This window comes from Diabrotica virgifera, chromosome 8, assembly GCF_917563875.1.
Source record: "Diabrotica virgifera virgifera chromosome 8, PGI_DIABVI_V3a".
NCBI lineage: Eukaryota > Metazoa > Arthropoda > Insecta > Coleoptera > Chrysomelidae > Diabrotica > Diabrotica virgifera.
Genome location: NC_065450.1, coordinates 42,443,971 through 42,456,074, shown reverse-complemented (window position 1 = coordinate 42,456,074; position 12,104 = coordinate 42,443,971). Strand labels below are relative to the sequence as shown.

Genomic DNA, 12,104 nt, shown 5'->3' with positions numbered 1-12,104 from the left:
TTTGATACCCCCTCAGTAACCCCTGTTCTACGTTTCGCTTGACCGACCGTAGTATGTTTCTCTACACACCCACAGTAATCAACTGTGAAAAATCTGGCTTTAGTAAATTCAAATAGATTTTTCAGCGCTGCCTGTCCGTCTAGATCTAGTTAAGTTATCCCTATTAAAAGAGGAAATTAATAGACAGAAAATACCACCATTAGTAAGACGAATATCGAGGACACATAATTTGTGTTTTAAAATAACACATATATTCAGGGTTGGGTGTTAATATTTAGAGTAAACTAAATGTAGGACCATATTCGTACCATGCCGGGATAGTAGGTATTCTAAATTCGCTAATCTGAGACACAACTGTCTAGTGATTTTAGTAATTTTCTTTTTTGGGAAGTTAGGTCGCTAGACGTGACTGGAAATTACTACACAACCAAACATACCTGCTCATAGCCAATATTATTAATAGTAAACAAACATAAATAACATAAATCTTACGCCAATCAATAATTATTTATTTACACCATTATAATATATTGATAACAAATGAGAAAATTACTTATTGTACAAAATAAAAATATTTTGAAGAAATAAATTTCACAAAATTTTATGAGTTTAGTATACACTCTCACTATTTCCAATAATTATTCTTTTGTTGGTTGATTTTTGTGTTGTATGTTTCCTACTTCGAATGTGTCAAAATGAATCTCGGCTGAGCAAATTTAGTTTATCATGAGTTTTTCCTGGTTTTCTCGTAATGATTTACTATGGGACCGCTAGCAGGAGAATTTTACTGTCATCATTGCATGTGGTTGTCTTTTTAAAAATAAATCACATGCTCTGATTTTTTTGACGGTTATTATTCAGTTAAAGTTGATTTCATTGTAATCGAATGAACTATCTTTCAATAAAGTCGTCCCAGGAACGCAACTCAAAAATATTGACAATATCATTTTAAAGTCATCTACTGTAAAATGTATGTCTCGTGTTATAATATATGTTTACGAATAATGAGGTTTTCACCTGCGTCATATTCCAAAATCCGCCAAGTATGTACTCTGTTGGTATCAATTTAGTGTCTCGAAATTCCATAACATGACGTGCATAGCAGTCACCTTGGGCACTAGGTGCTCCGAGGGTCGGTTCTGATGTCATATTCGTGTTCAGCAACCTCAAAAACCTCCGAGTAATCTATTGGTATCAATTTAGTGCCAAAAATCCCCGAAACTCTAGAAGATGACGTGTCTTAGCAGCATCCCGGGCACTATGGGTGTTCCGGAAGGTCGACTACCACCAAAACCCTTAATTAACAAAATCTGGCCCTTAATACAATGGAATGGTAATCCTGAATACAATGTAAAAAGTCGATAGTGTCTTGTCGTGTTCATATTGACAATGATATATATCGAACTCATCTCCAAATGCCAACATTGGACCAAGAAACAAATTCGACATAACATCATCAACACCAACACGGCGAGCATGAGACTTTATGTGGGTCCTTGTATTCTACTCCTCTGCATTCCCCAGGCATACGGTAAACTATCAATAAAAGGAATGAATTTCGATATAAATACTTTATTTTCCCATTTCTTTGGTTATAATTCAGGATCTACATTATAGTCATTGTGAAGTTATTTTATATAAAAAAAAACTGTCTCTGCTGACAGGCAAATACAAGATTCAATTAAAAACTTAGCTTGTGGTGTGAAGGCTTCTTCCGGTGCTGTCCTAGGTTATCTACATCTCCAGATCTTCTTCGGGAGGCGTCAGGTGGAAATTTGATGTACGGTGGTTGCCTTCGGAGCTAATTAACTGTTCGTCGAACCCATGGGTGACTGTCTCGAGGAAGTGCTACTTTACTATTCACGTGGTTACTTATCTGGGGATTATACTAATCTCTGGCCCAAAACAGACGTGTTAGGGCTAGGGCCACGTCCTTCTCCTGGGTGCCTAGAAGAGAAATCAAGATGTAGATAACCCGCAGCATAAATTTATGAAGGGCCACTACCACCCAAGTCAACAAAACCTTAATATCCCCCACCAGCAGCACAGGAAATCACATAGGTGACTTCTAAATCAAATAGTAGACCCCAAAATGTTTTAATTCGAACACCCCAATTACAAAATACAATTAAATAAATGAATAAAAATAAATTAATTTAATCCCACATATTTCTATAAAATTAACGTAATAAATTAAACTTGAAAATAATTAATATTTAACACAACTGCTGATGCTAATGAATTTAAATTAGCATTCACGGAAAATAAATAAATAAATAAATACCCCAAAATTATTTTCTTACTGGATGAATCAAATTTACAATACAAATAGGTAAAAATATAAATATATTCTGCAAATTTGAGTTAGTGAATTAATAAAAAATATGATCGAAAAACTAAATGATAAAACCACAAAAACAACTTACCAATTAGGTCTGTAGTTACTTGATGCTACTACCTACTTGGCGGATATTATAGAAATGAACCAAAAAGGCACCAGCATGGTATTTATGAAAGTAAAAGAAATTAATTGAAGGTCAGTATTAGCTGATAACGAAAAAGACACTCTTATTAAGACTGGCAAAGTTGAACGTTTTAAAATTACAAAAAAATTAATGGCTCGGTAAATAATCAAGTATATTCAAATGGGAAATAAGCCACAATTTTACCTAAAAATGATTTAATTTACGTTTCGACGCCCAAGTCGGGTGTCGTTGTCAAAATACAAAATAATACTAAATAAACAAAAATGTTGTTGCTTAGTAAAAAATTCTTCTAATAATTTATTTAATCTGACTCATTTATATCGGCAATTCAGACACGTATTATACATTTTAAAGTAGACGACTTTAAAATGATATTGTCAATATTGATGAGTTGCGTTCCTGGGACGACTTTACTAAAAGATAGTTCATTCGATTACATGAAATCAATCCCAACTCAAGAATATCCGCCACAAAAAATCATAGCATGTGATCTGTCTTTAAAAAGACAACCAAATGCAACAGTGGCACTGAAATTCTCGCGTTAGAGATTCCATAGTAAATCACGAGGGAAAACCAGGAAAAACCTCGTGATACTATCCCGACATCGTAAGTATTTGGGTTTACATTTAGTTTACTCTCAAAACTAATACCAAATTCTAACTTGATATTTTAAATTTTAAATAATACTAAAATACTAAATATGTACTAACTCGATATGTTACTGATTTACTAATTGTGGTATTTTCTTTCTATTGACTTCCTCCTTTAATATGGGTAACCACATCCTACTGCATTCTACCGAGGAATTTGCGACACAATTGGTTTCATTTAGCATAATTAGAGCCTTGTGAATGCGAACAATTTTATATAGGTGAAACGTCAAGACCATTAGACGTTAGAGTAAATGAACATAAGTCTTATATAAAAAATAGAGAATTTGATAGATCTCAAATATGTCAACACGCATGGGATAATGAACATAGAGTTCAGTGGAGAGATTCAAGTATAGTCCTAAAAGAAGCAGATAGTAAAAAGAGAAAAATCAAAGAAGCGGCTCTAATTATGCTAAATGAAACCAATTGTGTCGCAAATTCCTCGGTAGAATGCAGTAGGATGTGGTTACCCATATTAAAGGAGGAAGTCAATAGAAAGAAAATACCACAATTAGTAAATCAGTAACATATCGAGTTAGTACATATTTAGTATTTTAGTATTATTTAAAATTTAAAATATCAAGTTAGAATTTGGTATTAGTTTTGAGAGTAAACTAAATGTAAACCCAAATACTTACGATGTCGGGATAGTATCACGAGGGTTTTCCTGGTTTTCCCTCGTGATTTACTATGGAATCTCTAACGCGAGAATTTCAGTGCCACTGTTGCATTTGGTTGTCTTTTTAAAGACAGATCACATGCTATGATTTTTTGTGGCGGATATTCTTGAGTTGGGATTGATTTCATGTAATCGAATGAACTATCTTTTAGTAAAGTCGTCCCAGGAATGCAACTCATCAATATTGACAATATCATTTTAAAGTCGTCTACTTTAAAATGTATAATACGTGTCTGAATTTCCGATATAAATGAGTCAGATTAAATAAATTATTAGAAGAATTTTTTACTAAGCAACAACATTTTTGTTTATTTAGTATTATTTTGTATTTTGACAACTACACCCGACTTGGGCGTCGAAACGTTAATAAAATCATTTTTAGGTAAAATTGTGGCTTATTTCCCATTTGAATATACTTGATTATAAAAATGCCACAAGAAAATAGCTTCAGAACAACATTAAGAAATCGATAAATAACTTTGCTTCGGAATAAAATATTTAGAAAGAACGACTACTGGAAATAATTAAACGGTTTAAAATGAAAATGACAATATTTTGTCAATAAATACTATTTGAGAAAATGGAAATAATTTTTCTAATTTAAATCGGGCATCACTAACTTCATTTTAAAACTGAAAATGTTCCATTTCAAATCACTCAATTTTGGAGCAAAAAAAAATTTGGACCTCCGATTTGTCTGAAAATTGGTATATAGCTTCTGCGAGACGTAAAAATAAGATATTTAAGGTCAAAAAATCTTCTTCTTCTTTTTTTCTCAAAATGATATTTTATGCGATTTTACAGTGATTTGGTGTTTATTTATACAAAATTGCATTTTCTATCGTAAAGTATCAATGGAAAACATAATATTTTAATAGAGGGGACTCAAAAATGTCATTATATGGCATTATAACAAGTTACTTTGATTCAAAACAAGCTTTTGATCAAATTTTATAGTGTAAAAAACGTTAAAATACCGTTTTTTACATTTGTCTCCATTCCCAAAATACATCATAATCGATTTGGCTGAAAATTTGCCCACAGATAGACAAGACATAGGGCTTTAAGTGGTGAGAAGGATTTGAGTTATATTACAATACCAAAAAAGTTACATGCAATATTATAGTCAAAAATATAGGCGTCTACTGTAAGTACAATTAACTCGAAAATATCGACCTCACGACAAAAATTGTTAAAAATAAATTGTAATAATTGTAAATACGATTTATTTGGAACAATTTCAGTTCCTACCATTTTTGTCGAAAAGTTAAAAATGGCGGAGATATTGAGCAAAACAGGTTCTCATTTAAAATCAAGATGGCGGCTAACGTAACGGAGGAATTCATTCGTGATTTTAATTTAGGCTACTATTGACTCCCCTAAAGATCAGAAAAATTAAATTTTGGGCAGCTCGACATTCAAGGTCAAATGCTATCCCGACTGGACTAATATATACTTTTGAGTCTGATATTACTGCATGTAACTTTTTTTGTATTGTAATATAATTCAAATCCTTCTAACTACTTAAAATCCTATCTTTTGGCTATCTGTGGGCAAATTTTCAGCCAAATCGATGATGATGAATTAGGGGAATGGAGGAAAATGTAAAAAACGGTATTTTAACGTTTTTTACACTATAAAATTTGATCAAAAACTTGTTTTGATTCAAAATAACTTGTTATAATGCCATATAATGACATTTTTTAGTCCTTTCTATTAAAATATTATATTTTTCATTGATACTTTACGACAGAAAATTCAAATTTGTTTAAATAAACACCAAATCACTGTAAAATCGTATAAAATAACATTTTGAGAAAAAAAGAAGAAGATTTTTTGACCTTAAATAGAAGCAGAAGCTATATACCAATTTTCAGACAAATCGGAGATCCAAAATTTTTTGCCTGAGTGATTTGACATGGAATGTACCATATACAGGGTGCACAAAAAGAGTATAGATGGAACGACTAATGAATGTTTGCTAAAAATGAAAAACAACAGCTAGCTGGGAGGACCTCTAAATGCAGAGTGGGTCTCATTAAAATAAATTCTACAAAGTAGCGGGTTTGCACGCTACAGTCTGTATTTAAAAATCGATTGATTTCGGTGTTTTTTTATTCTAAACGCCCTGGTTTATACTCGGGTCTAGGGCATTTCGCCGTCGCCGTTTCGCCGTCGCCATTTCGCCGTTTCGCCGTCGAGCCATTTCGCCGTCGCTATTACTTGTATATAAGTTTTGAATGGTTTTCGAACGATTATATTTCGAACAATTTTGCATAATGAAGTTTTTTATTTTTGATACAGTAAAAACAATTGAAATTGAAATCCCTTTTCTCAATATTGTTTATTTCCGGGAATCTGATAATATTCATATTTTTAATACTGTAAATATTTTATTTTTCAGACGAAAACAATGTATAGTTGAATACGAAAATATAACTTGGTTTAACTACCAACATCAGCATTTTATTTACACTGACATTTAGTATAAACAAAAGTTAGTATGTTATCACGTTCTTGTAAACTTAACCAATGCCGGGATGGCGACGGCGAACTGGCTCGACGGCGAAACGGCCGACGGCGAAGTGGCGACGGCGAAACGTCCCAGTCCGTTTATACTCACAGGTCACAGGTCTTTACTGCCAGTCCAGTTCGTTTAGCAGTTTGTAGAATAGTGTGTGTTCTTTTGTATCTGATATGATTATCTAGCCATTTTGTTTCTTGAATTGCAGCAATAGTGATTTTGTACCATAGATTTAAGGTGTTTTCATTAATCTAAGTTTTGTACCTATCTTCTTTTTCTTTAGTAGGTTTCTCTGTGCACCAGATTTATTCAAAATTTCTAAAAGTTGCCTAAAAGTTTCATTTTTTATTTTGTTATAAAGAGAATAGGTGTTAGATTTAAAACACATTAACAAACATTCTTCTAATTTTTTAAATGTCACAGATATAATCATACATTTTTACATTACCTACCTTAAGTACTTATTAGCAATTAATTAACAAATCCCTTTTTGTGCTAATTATGTTGAACTAATAAAAACTGGCAATTATGATCTATGATAATTAAACTGCTTAGAAATCACCAATATCTTACATACATAGGTACCTATATGCATAATTGAAAATAAGTTCGTGACATAAAATATAAATTTCTCCATTAACAGTAAAAAGTTTGCCTATTAAATCAACATGCCACCATTTAAAGTACAGAACATTTTGAGTACTACAGTACGAGCCTTGAAAATTGCCATTTTTCGTTTTTTCCAATATTAAATTGTTTATAACTTAAAAACGAACAACTTTAGAGAAAATTACAAGGTATTTTTTTTGTTTAAAATGATCCAAAGAAACTAAAATAATGTGTGACCGTGCCAAAATATTTATAATTTGTTTGAAATTTTTTGTTAAATAAATATGTATAAATAACTGCGAAATTACGGCATTTAGGTATGGAGAATAAAAAATAACCAGTATTTCTTAAGGACTACAAAACGCAAAAAATATACAGGGTATCCCACTTAAAATAAGAAAGTTCATTAAATTTTCAGAAAAACGGAAGATCTGACAACAATGTAAATACCACTATAATATCGGCCGTATCATAAGACCCTTTAAAATTGTTAAAAATTGTGCAAGCCGTTTCCGAGATAATTTAGGCGTTCCATACATAAAACTCACTCTGTATGTAATTACGTTGTTAAAGGTTCCAAACCATGGCAAAAAATGGCATTAGAGATAGTGCCGACAGAAGTGAAAACTTCTGTGAAAGTGAAAGTGACATCAGGCGCTTGCTTCGCAAGCGCCCTCGGGTACACACTCTATCCCTCCTCCTCAATTATAACTTCAGCCGAACTTATACGCAATTCAACCTATAGTATAAAAATTACTAATACCCGGTAGCTATGACGGTCACGAGTTCAATGCTTTTTCCTCATCAAAAAAGAAGTGCTATACCTATATTATATACGCGTTGCGTGCGTCCTATATAGCTACTAAGTATTTATACAGGGTGTCCCGAAAAGATTGGTCATAAATTATACCACATATTCTGGGGTCAAAAATAGTTCGACTGCACCTAACTTACCTTAGTACAAATGTGCTCACAAAAAAAGTTACAGCCCTTTGAAGTTACAAAATGAAAATCGATTTTTTTCAATATATCTAAAACTATTAGAGATTTTTTATTGAAAATGGACATGTATCATTCTTATGGCAGGAACATCTTAAAACAAAATTATAGTGAAATTTGTCCACCCCACAAAAAATTTATGGGGATTTTGTTCCCTTAAACCCCCCCAAACTTTTGTGTACGTTCCAATTAATTCATTATTGTGGTACCATTAGTTAAACACGTTTTTAAAACTTTTTGCCTCCTAATATTTTTTCGATAAGCCAGTTTTTATTGAGATGCGGCTTCTTTTTCAATATATTTACGTAAAAATTTTATGGGGGTTTTGTTCCTTTATACCCCCCACCCAAATGTTTGTGTACGTTCCAATTAAACTATTATTGTGGTACCATTAGTTAAACACAGTGTTTTTAAAACTTTTGCCTCTTAGTCTTTTGTTCATAAGTCACATTTTATCGAGATGTAGCTTCTTTTTCAAAATATACCTAAAAATGTAAATTATAAATAAATTTTCAGATTATTAACAGGTCTCTATAACCGTACTTGACCATATACAAATATGTGGTGGATTCGACAAATATTCAAAATATCTCGATAAACACTGGCTTATCGAAAAAGTGCTAAAAGGTAAAAATGTTTTAGAAATAATGTGTCTAACTAATGGCGCCACAATAATAATTTAATTGGAACGTACAGAAAAGTTTGGGGGGTTTAAGGGAACAACACCCCCATAAAATTTGTATGGGGTGCACAAATTTTACTTAAATTTTTTTTAATATGTTGCTGCCATAAAAATGCCACATGTCCATTTTCAATACAAAATCTCTGAGGGTTTTCGATGTATGAAAAAAAATCGATTTTCATTTTGTAACTTCAAAGGGCTGTAACTTTTTTGTATGCACTATTGTATATAGGTAAGTGAGGTTCAATCAACCTATTTTTGATCCCAGAATCTGTCGTATAATTTATGACCAATCTTTTCGGGACACCCTGTATATAGGTCATATTTATATAGGTAGATAGATACACATAAAGATATACGTAAAGAATTTATTTCGGTGAAGCTATGACGGTCGCGAATTCAATACTTTTTCCCCGTCCAAAAAGTGCACAAGGTCGCTAAAAATATTTTCATTTAAAAAAAAACAAAAAGAAAAAAAATAAAGTAAGTTATCAATCGAAGTAGCATATAAAACGACAATAAATATCGTTCCCATACCAAAAGATTGATAACAGGTGAAATACTTTCTTTGGTTACACCTCCTGAGATTTTCAAAATTTATAAATCAAAGAGGATGCCGAGGAAATTAAGATGAGAGAATTTTAAATAATTCACAACTCATCTGCTCAGCGTGGTAAAAGCTCCAACAAGAAAGATTCCTTAATACTCAAGCAAAAGAGTAAATGAATTAAAATTGTATAAACATTCTCAATTTCTTTGCAACACGAAAAGTCAGCAGCTGCATAATACTATGGTCAAATCTGAGAGTGCAGGAAGAGTCTATACCGGTTTCGGGGGTTGTTTCCCCTCATCAGTAGTCCCATATCCTCCTCTGATGAGGGGGAAACAACCCCCGAAACCGGTATAGACTCTTCCTGCACTCTCAGATTTGACCATAGTATTATGCAGCTGCTGCATTTTCGCTTGCAAAGAAATTGAGAATGTTTATACATTTTTAATTCATTTACTCTTTTGTTTGAGTATCAAGAAATCTTTCTTGTTGGAGCTTTTAGCACGCTGAGCAGATGAGTTGTGAATTATTTAAAATTCTCTCATCTTAATTTCCTCGGCATCCTCTTTGATTTATAAATTTTTAAAATCTCAGGAGGTGTAACCAAAGAAAGTATTCCACCTGTTGTCAATCTGATGGTATGGAGACGATATTTATTGTCGTTTTCTGTGCTACTTCGATTGATAACTTACTTTGTTTTTCGGTAGATGGCCCTAGTTCATCCGTGACATCTCTTTCTTTGCAATTCGGAAGGGCCCAAAGTGTGGTACGTGAAAGAATCTGAGAGAGGAGGATATGGGACTACTGATGAGGGGGAAACAACCCCCGAAACCAGTATAGACTCTTCCTGCACTCTCAGATTTGACCATAGTATTATGAAGCTGCTGCATTTTCGTGTTACAAAGAAATTGAGAATGTTCATACATTTTTAGAAAAAAATAATTATCAGATTTTAATTGCTTAGTAGCGGTTTTTTAGTTCTTATTTTTCACTATTTTGAAAATGTTTAAAATTTTTTTTAGATAAAGCTAACTTTGAAGAGGCCATTGTAGCTACTGGATTTGGAAAGTTTAACATCTACTTACTAATATTACTTATTCCAGCCTCATTTGTACAGGCATTTGAGCAGATGGGATTACCATATGCCCTACCTATAGCTGAATGTGACCTTAATTTGACATTGGAAAGAAAGGGACTTCTATCCGCGGTATCTTTTGGAGGTAAATTAATGTGTTACATAATTCACTATAACGAATTCGATATTTTCCAATCTTTTTTAATTTGTTACATCTTTGTTGGGTAATACTCCAGGGACATAAGCAACAAATAGACCATGAGCGTGACACTGAATTATCCAGCCGGTATCTGATAGCTTTTTTAGTTATTATAGACTTATAGGAAGAAAACCTATCTATTTCCTGCATAAAGTTTGGGGGCCGTTTTTTATTAGTAACAATTTAGTGTAAAATACGCGATTTTTTCCAATTTTTGCAGATCAATAAGCTACATAGTTGACAAAATTACAAAATTTGACTTTTAAGAACAATAAAAAAGCTTTTAAATTCTGATTTTTGACAGCTACAAAGTCAATTTGTTGCTTCGCAAACTGCAAAATAAGTCAAAATCGTTATTTTTTGTTAATCACTTTTATTAAAGTTAACGTAGAACTTTGGAGTTTCATCCACCAAAGTTGGGTATCGGCGTACTTAACAAACCCATCAAAATTTGGGACCCATCAATTAATATTAGTTTAAAAGTTATTTTATTTGTTTATCCCAGAGATCTTTGTTTTGCAATAACATAAGACAGAATATAATGAAGATAGGGCAATTCTGCGTATACCAAATGAAAGTAGAAGAGTGATACTCTCAAAATGTATTAAAAAAAGTTAAAAAATTATTTATTATAGTCAAAAATCCTAATGCCAAATTTTTGAAATTTTGTATGAGTTTTGTATGGTTTATAAACATTTACAGTCGGAAAAATGAAAGAATACCCATGAACTAACATATAAAACACACTGTATTTTCCTGTCACGGTGTCACAAAAAAAATTGTCCAGTGCAAGTACAAGTAACAAAAATTATTACATGTACTTGCGCTGGCCAATTTTTTGTGTGACACGGTGACAGGAAAATACAGCGTGTTTTATATGTTCGTTCATGGGTATTCTTTCATTTTTCCTACTGTAGAATAACTTTAATAAATAAATTATTTTTAATAAATGAATATTGATTGTGTGTGTGCTTATATTCATTTATTAAAGTGTGCTATAACTTTTTCTATGACTAATAATAATAATAATATAATTAAACAAATATAATAGATAAGATAACATGGCTAACTTTGGCCCAAATTGACCTAGGCCAAATTTTTTTTGTTCGAAAATTCGTATTAAAATGCCAGGTTTGCGTATATATTATGTAAAAAGATTTTTCCTATGGATAAGATTTTTATAGTTACTAGCCTAGGTCAATTTGGGAAAAAGTTAGCCATGTTATTTTATCTAATATATTTGTTTAATTATATTATTATTAGTCATAGAAAAAGTTAAAGCACACTTTAATAAATGAATATAAGCACACACAATCAATATTCATTTATTAAAAATAATTTATTTATTAAAGTGTGCTTTAATTTTTTTCTATGATTATTAATGATACTATGATTTAAAAAATAGATTTTTGGAAGAAATTCGAAAATTGTTAAAACAAATAAGACTGCCTATTAATTAATAAAATAAACAACTCGAACATTTGTAATGTACCTACGTAGAAATTAAATACTGTAAAGGTAAATTAAGGTAATTATCTCAGGTTTTGAGGTTGATTATAAGAAAAGCACGATAAACGATCGAATGGTGTATTTTCGTCTATACGCTGTGAGCTCGTACGTAGAGGGGATATTTACAAATTCGCGAGCG

At 31.9% G+C, this 12,104-nt stretch overlaps 1 protein-coding gene across 1 annotated transcript in view; it reads left to right on the top strand.

Moving 5' to 3' along the window:
• The window catches only part of LOC126890143 (synaptic vesicle glycoprotein 2B-like), a 68,257-nt gene that overhangs the window by 5,292 nt on the left and 50,861 nt on the right, over positions 1-12,104 (top strand). Inside the window, exon 2 of the mRNA XM_050658993.1 lies at positions 10,205-10,402. Coding sequence (XP_050514950.1) covers positions 10,205-10,402 — 198 coding nt within the window. The remainder of the gene's footprint in view (positions 1-10,204; positions 10,403-12,104) is intronic.